This window comes from Amblyraja radiata, chromosome 2 (assembly GCF_010909765.2).
Source record: "Amblyraja radiata isolate CabotCenter1 chromosome 2, sAmbRad1.1.pri, whole genome shotgun sequence".
NCBI classification, from domain to species: domain Eukaryota; kingdom Metazoa; phylum Chordata; class Chondrichthyes; order Rajiformes; family Rajidae; genus Amblyraja; species Amblyraja radiata.
In genome coordinates this window covers 85061413-85074940 of record NC_045957.1, presented here as the reverse complement: position 1 = coordinate 85074940, position 13528 = coordinate 85061413, and the positions used below count along the sequence as shown (strand labels likewise).

Genomic DNA, 13528 nt, shown 5'->3' with positions numbered 1-13528 from the left:
GAAATACTCTTGTTATGAACGCCAACATTCCATTAGCTTTCTTCACTGCCTGCTGTACCTGTAAGCCAACTTTCAGTGACCTGTGTACAAGGATGCCCAGGTCTCGCTGCACCTTCCCCTTACCTAACCCCTTAAATTCTTCTTAAACTTTAATTTTTTTAACTTAAAAATTATGATATAGATATAGATAGTACAGCACAAAATTAGGTCCTTCGGCCCACAATGTTTGAGCCAAGACCAATTCTTATTTGCCTACACATAATCCACAACTCTCCATTCCCTGCATATCTACGTGCATGTATAAAAGCCTCTTAAATTCCACAATTGAGCGGTACTGTGGTGCAGCGGTAGAGTTCCTGCTTTGCAGCACCAGAGACCTGGGTTCGTTCCTGACTGCAGATACAGCTTGCACAGAGTGTGTTCGTTCTCCTTGTGACCTGGTGCAGATCCCATCAGGGCCTGGGATTTATTGCCCTTGTATAAACAAAGATCTACATGCTGGTTAGCATACAAAAGGACTTGCAATGCAGGAGTAAACTCAGCAGATCGGGCAGCATTTGTGGAAAACATGGATAGGTGATGTTTCGGGTCGAAACACTTCAAACTGATTGTAAATAGATGGGGGTGGGACGAGCTGGAAAAGAGGAGTGTTTTCCAAGACAAATTGTTTATGAAGGAACTGCAGATGCTGGAAAATCGAAGATAGACAAAAATGCTGGAGAAACTCAGCGGGTGAGGCAGCATCTATGGAGCGAAGGAAATGGGCAACGTTTCGGGCAGAAACCCTTCTTCAGACTGATGTGAGGGTGGGGGGGGGGGGGGAAGAAGAAGGGAAGTGGAGCCAGTGGGCTGAGGGAGAGCTGAGAAGGGGAGAAGAAAATAAGGACTGCCTGAAATTAGAGTCAATGTTCATACCGCTGGGGTGCAAACTGCCCAAGCGAAATATGAGGTGCTGCTCCTCCAATTTACAGTGGTCCTCACTCTGGCCATGGAGGAGGCCGAGGACAGACAGGTCGGATTCGGAATGGGAGGGGGAGTTGAAGTGCTGAGCCACCGGGAGATCAGGTTGGTTCTTGCGAACTGAGCGGAGGTGTTCGGCGAAGCGATCACCAAGCCTACGCTTGGTCTCACCGATGTAGAGCAGCGGATGCAATAGATGAGGTTGGAGGAGGTGCAGGTGAACCTCTGCCGCACCTGGAAAGACTGCTTGGGGCCTTGAATGGAGTCAAGGGGGGAGGTAAAGCGACAAGTGTAGCATTTCTTGCGGTTGCAAGGGAAAGTGCCCGTAGAGGGGGTGGTTCGAGTGGGAAGGGACGAATTGACCAGGGAGTTACGGAGGGAGCAGTCTCTGCGGAAAGCAGACAGGGGAGGAGATGGGAAGATGTGGCAAGTGGTGGTGTCACGTTGGAGGTGGCAAAAATGACAGAGGATTATTTGTTGTACGTGACGGCTGGTAGGGTGGAAGGTGAGGACAAGGGGGGACTTTGCCCTTGTTACAAGTGGGGGGGGGATGGGGATGGCAGGTAATAGGTCGACAAAGGGGAGGAGAGTTTTGATAGGCAGAAGGTTGGAACAAAGGGCAGAGATAAAAAGGAAGGTGTGAGGCAGGTTTGAAGAAATGCAGATTGTATAGCCAGAGGGTGGAAAGTAGCAGAAGGGAGGGGGGTGGAAGTGGGGGGGGGGGGAGGCCGTGGAAGTGAGGAAATAGAGTCGAGGGGAACACAGGTCAGGGGGAGGGGATAGGAGGTTGTGAAAGGTTACCAATTGATTGGTAGTGGTTATCCACCTTGATGCTCTTCAAGGGCCCCAACAACTTTTTAATCTCAAACCACGCTTGTATATTAGTATTCTTAATATTTTCCATGTCTTTCTCAGTGAAAACTGATGCGTCACCAGACTCCAAGCACAAATTCACTCCTTTATCCTTAAGCGGTCCTACCTTCTGCCTGGTTACCCTCTTTTTAATGTAGGTATACAAGGCTTTGGGATTTTCTTCAATCTGACTCGCTGATGCCATTCCGTGGCTTCTTTTGACCCTTGTAATCTCCCCCTTGAGTTCTTTCTTCTCTCCTCCCTCCTCTCTCGTTCCACCTTTTATTCCTCAAATTTTTTCCTTATGATCAAATTTACAACCTCATCCAAGGTTCCCTTACTTTGCCATCCTTATCCCATCTCCTTACTGGAACATGCCAGATCTAAACTTCCATCGACTGGTCTTTAATTGACACCTACATACAGTGCCCTCCATAATGTTTTGGACAAAGATCCATCATTTATTTATTTGCCTCTGTACTCCACAATTTGTGATTTGTAATATAACATGTGGTTAAAGTGCACATTGTCAGATTTTATGAAAGGGTATTTTTATACATTTTGGTTTCGCCATGTAAAAATGACAGCTGTGTTTATACATAGTTCCCCCATTTCAGGGCCACATATGATTGGAACACATGGCTTAACAGGGATTTGTAATTGTTCAGGTGTGTTTAAATGCCTCCTTAATGCGGGTATAAGTGAGCTCTCAGCACCTAGTCTTTCCTCCAGTCTTTCCATCACCTTAGGAAACTTTTATTGCTGGTTATCTACATGAGGACCAAAGTAGTGCAATGAAAGTCAAAGAAGCCATTATGAGACTGAGAAACAAGAATAAAACTGTTAGAGACATCAACCAAACCTTAGGCTTACCAAAATCAACTGTTTGGCACATCATTAAGAAGAAAGAGAGCACTGGTGAGCTTACTAATCGTAAAGGGACAGGCAGGCCAAGGCAGACCTCCACAGCTGATGACAGAAGAATTCTCTCTATAATAAAGAAAAATCGGCAAACGCCTGTGCGACAGATCAGAAATACTCTTCAGGAATCAGGTGTGGAGTTGTCAATTTGTCAATGACCACTGTCCGCAGAAGACTTCGTGAACAGAAATACAGAGACTACACTGCAAGATGCAAACCACTGGTTAGCCGCAAAAATAGGATGGCCCGGTTACAGTTTGCCAAGAAGTACTTAAAAGAGCAACCACAGTTCTGAAAAAAGATCTTGTGGACTGATGAGACGAAGATTAACTTGTATCAAAGTACGGAGGAGAGAAGGAACTGCCCAAGATCCAAAGCATGCCACCTCATCTGTGAAACACAGTGGTGGGGGTGTTATGGCCTGAGCATGTATGGCTGCTGAAGGTACTGGCTCACTTATCTTCATTGATGATACAACTGCTGATGGTAGTAGCAAATTGAATTCTGAAGTGTATAGACACATTCTATCTGCTCAATCTCAAACAAATGCCTCAAAATTGGCCGGCGATTCATTCCACATTAAGACAATGATCGCAAACCTACTGCTAAAGCAACAAAGGAGTTTTTCAAAGTTGAAAAATGGTAAATTGTTGAGTGGCCATATCAATCACCCGATCTGAACCCAACTGAGCATGCCTTTTTATATGTTGAAGAGAAAACTGAAGGGGACTAGCCCCCAAACCAAGCATAAGCTAAGGATGGCTGCAATACAGGCCTCATAGAACATCACCAGAGAAGACACCCATCAACTGGTTATGTCCATGAATCGCAGATTTCAAGCAGCAACAAAATAATAAACATGACCACTTTCATTTACATGACTTTGCTGTGTCCCAAACATTACGGTGCCCTGAAATGGGGGGACTGCTGTAATTTCTACATGGTGAAACCAAATTATTAAAAAATGGCCTTTATTAAAATCGGACAATGTGCTCTTTAACCACATGTGATCTTTTCTATTACAAATCTCAAATTGTGGAGTACAGAGGCAAATAAATAAATGATGGGTCTGTCCCAAACATTATGGAGGGCACTGTATAAGAATGTAGAAACAAGGAACTGTAGATGCTTGTTTGCCAAGGAAAGAGATAAATTGCTGGAGTAACTAAGCGACTCAGGCAGCATACCTGTTGGACATGGATCGGTGACATTTCGGGTATGAAGAAGAATCCCAACCCAAAACATAACCTATCCATGTTATGCAGGGATGCTGCCTGACCCGCTGAGTTACTCCAGCAATTTCCGTCATTCCTGCATATCAGATGTAGACATACCCAATAACAATTGCTCTTAGTGGATTTTATCTTGCACCAAATGTTATAGCCTTTTTCCTGTGTAACAGTAAAAGGCTTGATTGTAATCATATGTAGTCTTTTCCTTGACTGGATAGCATGTAACAAAAAGCTTTTCAATGTACCTCGGTACAGATGACAATAATAAACAAAACCTGTGTACCCTCCTGAGTTCGTACCTAATTACATTGTAATTTGCCTTACTCCAATTTAGTACCTTCTCGCAGGGCCCATCCTTCTCCCTAGAAACAATCTTATGGACTTATGTAGTCAGTCCGTCACACAGACCAGATTTCCCACCAATGATTCGATCTACACTTCATGCTATCTCGGAAAAGCAGTCAACATAATTTAAAACTTGTCCCACTGCAGTCATTGCTTCTTCTCCCTGCTCCCATTGGGCAAAAAGTACAGAGGCTTGAAAGCATGTGCCACCAAACTCGGGAACAACTTCATCCCCTCTGTTATTAGGCTTCTAAATGTTCCTTCCATAAGCTTGGGTATTGTCTGATTCACGTCTAACCTATTTCAGACATTGGGTTTATATAATGGGCTTTGACTACAATGCTGAGAACTATATTCTTCGCTCTGTTTCTTTCCCTTTGCTCCACCTATGAGTTTGCCATGATTTGTATTTATGTGTGGTATTATCTGATCTGACATGATGACATATGCACTAAGGTACATATGACATTAATAAATATACTCTCTCTGTGCCTTTCATAATTTAAAATACTTCTAACAAGTTGCCATTCAATCAAGGGAAAACAAGCCCAGCATATCTGATATTTAATTTTAACTGAGGTTCTCTAGTCCAGACAACAATCTGGTAAATCTCTTCTGCATTCTCTCTAGTGTTCTAATCCTTCCTAAGTATTATATTCCAAGTGCAGTGATAGCTTTTATTGTAAAGTTTCATCAAAACATCCCAACTTTTATATTCTGTGCCCCCAGCCTATGTATGTATGCTGTATGATTTCTTCACCATCCTATTTCTCCCTATTTCAGGGAGAAATTCAATAATTTTATTTTGGTTATTGATTAACTTTATCACACAATATCAGTTCTAAAATAACCCTTGGTTGGTTACTCAATATATTGCTGTCACTGATATACTCCATGAATCTAATTATTGTAGTAATTTCAAGCTCCCATTACTCCTCAATGTATACTCTGTCCTATCGTGCAGCTACTGTTAGTGGCCCTATAATCAACTCTTACCTGTCACGTTATTTACTGAAAATTACTCTGCATCCTGAGCCTCTGAGCTAATATTATTCCTGCAGTGATCTAACTCTTTATGAACAGACTTGCCTCAGTTCCCTTCTGTTTCTATCAGCTTTTTATAAAATACTAGACCAAGTGCAGACCCGTTAGGTCTGCTCCCCAACGCAAGATTCCACCACTCACCCGTTCCCCCAACGTAAGCCGTTCCCCCAACACAATATTGCACCACTCACGCATAGCCCCGAACTGCGCAGGCGCGGCTCATTCCTCCTCATCCCTCTGCACTCCCTCCTCCTCCTCTTCACCCTCCCTCTTCAATCCCTAGAGAGGGAGGGGTGGTAGAGAGGGAGGGGTGGTAGAGAGGGAGGGGGGGTTAGAGAACGAGGGGGGGTAGAGAGAGAAAGAGGGGGAGGGAGGGGAATAGAGAGGGAGGGTAGAGGGAGGGGGAGGGGAGTTGAGAGGGAGGTGTGGTACAGAGGGAGGGGGGTAGAGAGGGAGGGGGTAGAGAGGGTAGATAGGGAGTGAGAGGGTAGATAGTGGGAGTGAGGGTAGATAGGGAGGGGGTAAAGAGGAGGAGAGAGGGGGAGAGAGGGTAGAGGGGGGGATAGAGAGGGTGGGAGTGAGGGTAGAGAGGGGGAGGGAGGGTAGAGAGGGAGGGGGGTAGAGGGGGGGGAGGGAGTGTAGAGGGGGAGGGGGTAGAGAGAGTGGGAGTGAGGTCTCCCTCCTCTACCACGCCATCTCCATCCTCCTTATTTCCCTCATCTTCCTCATTTCCCACCTCATTACCCTCACCCTCCTCATTTCCCACATCCTCCTCCCCTCGCCCCCATTCCCTGCCCCAGGACATACCCAGGTCGTAGAGCAGCGCCAGGGCCTGGTTCTCGGCCCTGGCTGTAGACTCCAGCCATCAGCTGCCCAGTGGGCTCGTCCCTGATTCCGGACCCAGGCTTGCCCTTGGTTTCAGCAGCGGCTTTTTTTTCGGCCCCGGACTTGGCTCTCACTCGAGCTCCAGCACCACCTTCCCCGTCGGGTGCTGGCTGCGGCCGCTACGTGAGTGCGCTGGAGTACCCCTCCCTCCCGGAGTATCCTGTTCTGCCTTGCGAGCCGATTTTTAGAAAAAAAATGGGTGAGTTTTCTGGCATTTTTTAAACTTTAAAGGATTAAAAAGTCTGGAGATATAGGTGGGAATGCGATGGGAAGATGTGAGTAGATTGTGTGAAAATGGGAAGGCTGTGGCCCAGTGTTTGGAAGAAAATAGGAATTGACACAATAGAGGTGGTTAATGTAAACTTTCACAAGTCTTTTCAAGTTAAAGAGGAGATTAATGCAATAGCAATGAAGAGACATTAGTTTGGATGCTGTAGCTTGTTGGAGTGCTATACAGACCACCAAACAGCAGTAGGGAGGTTAGGGATAGCATCAAGCAGGAAATTAGGGATGCGTGTAGCAAAGGTACAACGGTTATCATGGGTATATATATTAACGATTGAGACGAGGGAATTAAGTGTAACATCTCTAAGTTTGCGGATGACACAAAGCTGGATGGCAGTATGAGCTGCGAGGAGGATGCTATGAGGCTGCACGGTGACTTGGGTGAGTGGGCAGAAGCATGGCGGATGCAGTATAATGTGGATAAATGTGAACTTATCCACTTTGGTGGCAACAGTAAGGCATATCATTATTTGTATGGTGTCAGATTTGGAAAAGGGGAAGTGCAGCGAGACCTGGGTTTGCTTCTACATCAGATACTGAAAGTAAGCATGCAGGTATATCAGGCATGTGAAGAAAGCTTTAATTGCGAGAGGATTTGAGTTTAGGAGCAAGGAGGTCCTACTGCAGTTGTACATGGCCCTGGTGAGACCACACCTGGAATATTGTGTGCAATTTTGGTCTCCTAATTTGAGGTAAGATATTATTGCTATTGAGGGACTGTAGCGTAGGTTCACTGGGTTAATTCCCAGGATGGCAGGACTGACGTATGATGAAAGAATGGGTCGACTGGGCTTGTATTCACTGGAATTTAGAAGGATGAGGGGTTTCGTATAGAAACATATAACATTCTTAGAGAATTTGGCAGGGTAGATGCAGGAAAAATGTTCCAGATGTTGTTGGTCCAGAACCAGGGGTCACTGTTTAAGAATAAGGGGTAGGCCATTTAGGACTGAGATGAGGAAAGACTTTTTCACCCAGAGAGTTGTGAATCTGTGGAATTCTCTGCCACAGAAGGCAGTGGAGGCCAATTCACTGGATGTTTTCAAGAGGGAGTTAGATTTAGTTCTTGGGGCTAAAGGAATCTAGAGTTATGGGGGGAAATGGTACTGGTTACTGATTTTAGATGATCAGCCATGATCATATTGAATGGCGGTGCTGGCTCAAAGGGCCGATGGGAAGATGTGGCGAGTGGTGGGGTCACGTTGGAGGTGGCGAAACAGACGGAGGATTACTTGTTGTATGTGACGGCTAGTGGGGTGAAAGGTGAGGACTAGGGGAACTCTGCCCTTGTTGCAAGTGCGGGGATGGGGAGAGAGAGCAGTGTTGCGGGGTATGGAGGAGACCCTGGTGCGAGCCTCATCTATGGTGGCGGAGGGGAACCCCCGTTCCCTGAAGAATGAGGACATTTCAGATGCCATGGTGTGGAACGCCTCATCCTGGGAGCAGATGCGGCGTAGGCGGAGGACGGAGGAATTGGGAGTAGGGGATGGAGTCCTTACAGGAAACAGGGTGGGAAGAAGTGTAGTCCAGATAGCCATGGGAGTCAGTGGGTTTATAGTGGATGTCGGTCAGAAGTCTATCACCTGCGATGGAGACCGACATCCACTATAAACCCACTGACTCCCATGGCTATCTGGACTACTCTTCTTCCCACCCTGCTTCCTGTAAGGACTCCATCCCCTACTCCCAATTCCCCCATCTACGCCGCATCTGCTCCCAGGATGAGGCGTTCCACACTGGGGCATCTGAAATTCTTCAGGGAACGGGGGTTCCCCTCCTCCACCATAGATGAGGCTCGCACCAGGGTCTCTTCCATACCCCGTAACACTGCTCTCTCTCCCCATCCCCGCATTCGCAACAAGGGCAGAGTCCCCCTAGTCCTCACCTTTCACCCCACCAGCCGTCACATACAACAAGTAATCCTCCGTCAGTTTCGCCACCTCCAACGTGACCCTACCACTCGCCACATCTTCCCATCTCCCACCATGTCTGCCTTCCGCAAAGACCGATCCCTCCGTAACTCCCTTGTCAATTCTTCCCTTCCCTCCCGTACCACCCCCTCCCCGGGCACTTTCCGTTGCAAACGCAAGAGATGCAACACCTGTCCCTTTACCTCCCCCCTCGACTCCATTCAAGGACCCAAGCAGTCGTTCCAGGTGCGACAGAGGTTCACCTGTATCTCCTCCAACCTCATCTATTGCATCCGCTGCTCTAGATGTCAGCTGATCTACATCGGTGAGACTAAGCGGAGGCTGGGCGATCGTTTCGCCGAACACCTCCGCTTGGTCCGCAAGAACCTACCTGACCTCCCGGTGGCTCAGCACTTCAACTCCCCCTCCCATTCCCCATCTGACCTCTCTGTCCTGGGTCTCCTCCATGGCCAGAGTGAGCAACACCGGAAATTGGAGGAACAGCACCTCATATTCCGCTTGGGGAGTCTGCATCCTGCGGGCATGAACATTGAATTCTCCCAATTTTGTTAGCCCTTACTGTCTCCTCCCCTTCCTCAGCCCTCGGGCTGTCTCCTCCCATCCCTCAGCCCTCGGGCTCCTCCTCCTCCTTTTTCTTTCCTTCTCCCTGCCACCCCCTATCAGTCTGAAGAAGGGTTTCGGCCCGAAACGTTGCCTATTTCCTTCGCTCCATAGATGCTGCTGCACCCGCTGAGTTTCTCCAGCATTTTTGTGTACCTTTGATTTTCCAGCATCTGCAGTTCCTTCTTAAACACATTTCTTGCAACAAGTCCTGGTTCCCATACTCCCTTGAAAGTCACCAGATTCACTGGAAAATTAATTAATCTTTTGTAAAGAAAAATGAATTACAAGTCTGTTGGAGTATGCCTGGGAAGAACATTCAGTTGTCCAAAACGTTTACTAGTTCAGCACCATCAAAATCAGGGGTGCTCTGGAATAATGGAGTTTCAACATGATTGAAAATGTGTAATTTCTTTATTATTGTGGGGTTCGCATCTGAGAACTCCCATCAATCACCAGTTTGGATATCTTTACCAGAAAATCTGCAATGGTTTAAGAAGGTGGTTCACCAGCACCTGAAGGATCAACTAGGAACGGGTCATAATTGTTGGCTTGGCCAGCCATGCCCATATCTCAAAAAATGTGTTAAAAAAAAGTTTAAGTTCAATAGCTATACTGTACCAACAAAGGATGTGGTAACCTTCCAGCTGAATATTGAAAACATCCTGTGTGTAAAGCCGCTGTGCTGGTAAATATGTGCTAAATGAGTTTGCTTCCATTTGGGATGAATATCTAAACAGTTTTCTGCATTAAAAGTTCACAGGAATTGAAAACCACTTGCTGTGTGAAATATTGGTTCCAAATTGCTTAAGTTGATGAATGTTTGATTTAATTACAAAAGAAGTGGAAAATATTTTTATTGCTTTACTACTCGGTGATTTGTAACAAAAATTCCCAGAGTCAAAGCAACTGGTTGTATATTGCTGAAGTATGTGTTGGTGAAATAAACATTTGCAGTTCAATCCATACTGTATAAACTAAAAAGGAGCCATTTTATGGTGTGCTTTTATACAAAATGTCTTCAGCTCTCTTTCTGTTAATGAAAATAATTCCAAAATCTGATGTTTTTGATTGAAATATTTTCACATTTGTTGTGTAGGCTGACATTTGTGCATCCAAACTGAATGAAGGAGATCAAATCTTATTAATTAATGGCAGAGATATCTCTGACCATACACATGACCAAGTTGTTATGTTTATAAAAGCAAGCAGAGAATCACACTCCAGAGAACTTGTACTTCAAGTCATACGAGAAGGTAACCAATTGTTGAACTTGTTAAATATAATAAATGTTTACTTTGTTCTACTTGAATAATTTTTTGCTACAAAATGAAATTTTCATTTTTTAATATTTAAAACAGAAACCAGTTTACACAAATAAGAACACAAGATGTAGGACAAGGACGGTTGGCTCATTGAGCCTGTTCTGCCATTTTTAATCTGATCTTGATGAGAACACCATTTTTTTCCAAATGGGTGCAGATGCAAATCTGAACTTGCATGTTTTTAATTACTCCTTTTATGCCTTTTAAAAAAAATTAACAGTTGCTTTTACTAGTTACTTGGGGATGTAGCTGAAAATCATCCCCCCTGTCTGTACAGGTTGCATGATCTGCTCTTGGCTACTCATAATAACTGAGATAAGGAGAGGAATCCTAAAGGAATCAAATATTTAGATATTAGTGGTGTGGTATTATAAATGGCTGTTATACATTTTCTGTACAAATTTTTGCTCTGTTTTCTAAAATTTAGAGTTGGTTAATAGTGCCAATGGATTTGCTTCAATGTTTGTAAAGATTTACAGTGCCCTCCATAATGTTTGGGACAGAGACCCATCATTTATTTATTTGCCTCTGTACTCCACAATTTGAGATTTGTAATAGAACAAAATCACATGTGCATATTATCAGATTTTATACATTTTGGTTTCACGATGTAGAAATTACAACAGTGTTTATACATAGTCCCCCCATTTCAGGGCACCATAATGTTTGGGACACATGGCTTCAAAGGTGTTTGTAATTGCTCAGGTGTGTTTAAATGCCTCCTTAATGCAGGTATAAGAGAGCTCTTTCCTCCAGTCTTTCCATCAGCTTTAGAAACTTTTATTGCTGTTTATCAATATGAGGACCAAAGTTGTGCCAATTAAAGTGGAATAAGCCATTATGAGACTGAGAAACAAGAATAAAACTGTTAGAGACATCAACCAAACCTTAGGCTTACCAAAATCAACTGTTTGGCACATCATTAAGAAGAAAGAGAGCACTGGTGAGCTTACTAATCGTAAAGGGACAGGCAGGCCAAGGCAGACCTCCACAGCTGATGACAGAAGAATTCTCTCTATAATAAAGAAAAATCGGCAAACGCCTGTGCGACAGATCAGAAATACTCTTCAGGAATCAGGTGTGGATTTGTCAATTTGTCAATGACCACTGTCCGCAGAAGACTTCGTGAACAGAAATACAGAGACTACACTGCAAGATGCAAACCACTGGTTAGCCGCAAAAATAGGATGGCCCGGTTACAGTTTGCCAAGAAGTACTTAAAAGAGCAACCACAGTTCTGAAAAAAGATCTTGTGGACTGATGAGACGAAGATTAACTTGTATCAAAGTACGGAGGAGAGAAGGAACTGCCCAAGATCCAAAGCATGCCACCTCATCTGTGAAACACAGTGGTGGGGGTGTTATGGCCTGAGCATGTATGGCTGCTGAAGGTACTGGCTCACTTATCTTCATTGATGATACAACTGCTGATGGTAGTAGCAAATTGAATTCTGAAGTGTATAGACACATTCTATCTGCTCAATCTCAAACAAATGCCTCAAAATTGGCCGGCGATTCATTCCACATTAAGACAATGATCGCAAACCTACTGCTAAAGCAACAAAGGAGTTTTTCAAAGTTGAAAAATGGTCAATTGTTGAGTGGCCATGTCAATCACCCGATCTGAACCCAACTGAGCATGCCTTTTTATATGTTGAAGAGAAAACTGAAGGGGACTAGCCCCCAAACCAAGCATAAGCTAAGGATGGCTGCAATACAGGCCTCATAGAACATCACCAGAGAAGACACCCATCAACTGGTTATGTCCATGAATCGCAGATTTCAAGCAGCAACAAAATAATAAACATGACCACTTTCATTTACATGACTTTGCTGTGTCCCAAACATTACGGGACATCAGCCAAACTGTAGGCTTACCAAAATCAACTGTTTGGAACATCATTAAGAAGAAAGAGAGCACTGGTGAGTTTACTAATCGCAAATGGACTGGCAGGCCAAGGAAGACCTCCACAGCTGATGACAGGATAACTCTCTCTATAATAAAGAAAAATCCCTAAACACCTGTCCGACAGATCAGAAACACTCTTCAGGAGTCAGGTGTGGATTTGTCAATGACCACTGACTGCAGAAAACTTAATGAACAGATATACAGAGGCTGCACAGCAAGATGCAAACCACTGGTTAGCATCCAAGTCCAATAGGATGGTCAGGTTACAGTTTCCCAAGAAGTACGTAAAAGAGCAACCACAGTCCTGGAAAAAGGTCTTGTGGACAGACGAGACGAAGATTAACTTATATCGGAGTGATGGCAAGAGCAAAGTATGGAGAGAATTCTGCTCTTCATTTCAGGGCTGTGGTTGGCCAAGTCCAACACGGGAGAGCCGGGCTCGGGCTCATCCCAAAAGCTCCTCAATGGCACAAGGCAACATCAGTGCAGAAGAGACGACTCGTGGTGGAGGAGGTGAGAAGACAGGAGGAGGCAGAGCGACACGCCAAGGCCGTCTCAATGGTCAAGCAGGGCCAATGGACTAACTGGGAGAGCTTGGAAAAGAGGAAACTCAGCTGGCGTGACCACTGGAAGATGGAGGGATCTTGGCTAAGTTATCAGAGCCACTTATGATGTCCCACCATCACCCCAGAACGTGAAGCAGTGGTTCGGAGAAGACCCCGCTTGCTCCCTTTGCCAAGCACCGGCATCACTCAGGCACATTTTAACAGGATGCCCTACGAGCCTCGCCCAATGGCGTTACACTTGGCGGCACAACCAAGTTCTCAGACAGCTGGCATCAATCCTTGAACAGAGGCGAACAACCACAAATGCTTCCCCACATACATCGGAAGGAAATGTCTACTTCACAACATTTGTAGCAGCAGGCCAACCTCCAGAGAACCAGTTAACATCAAAAAATGCATGCATTCTGCAGCCTGCTCAGGATTGGAAATGGACGTGGACTTGGAAACAAAACTTGTGTTTCCCCCAGACATTGTGGCTACAACACTCCGGCCAGACATGGTCCTGTGGTCCACAACAGCCAAGTTGGCATACGTTGTGGAAGTGACAGTACCATGGGAAGATGGTGTTGAAGAAGGTTATGAGAGGAAAAAGACCAAGTACTCAAAACTGGCAATGAAGCTGCCAGAAAGAAGACATTCAGCAACTGGTGATGTCCATGAATCGCAAACTTCAA

The 13528-nt window shown here is 45.1% G+C and overlaps 1 protein-coding gene across 7 annotated transcripts in view; it reads left to right on the top strand.

Annotated features, from left to right (window-relative positions):
- The window catches only part of ptpn3 (protein tyrosine phosphatase non-receptor type 3), a 177946-nt gene that overhangs the window by 125625 nt on the left and 38793 nt on the right, over positions 1 to 13528 (top strand). For all 7 annotated transcript variants that reach the window (XM_033049671.1, XM_033049665.1, XM_033049650.1 and 4 more), the window contains one exon: positions 10155 to 10311. In XM_033049671.1, the coding sequence (XP_032905562.1) occupies positions 10155 to 10311 (157 nt within the window). The remainder of the gene's footprint in view (positions 1 to 10154; positions 10312 to 13528) is intronic.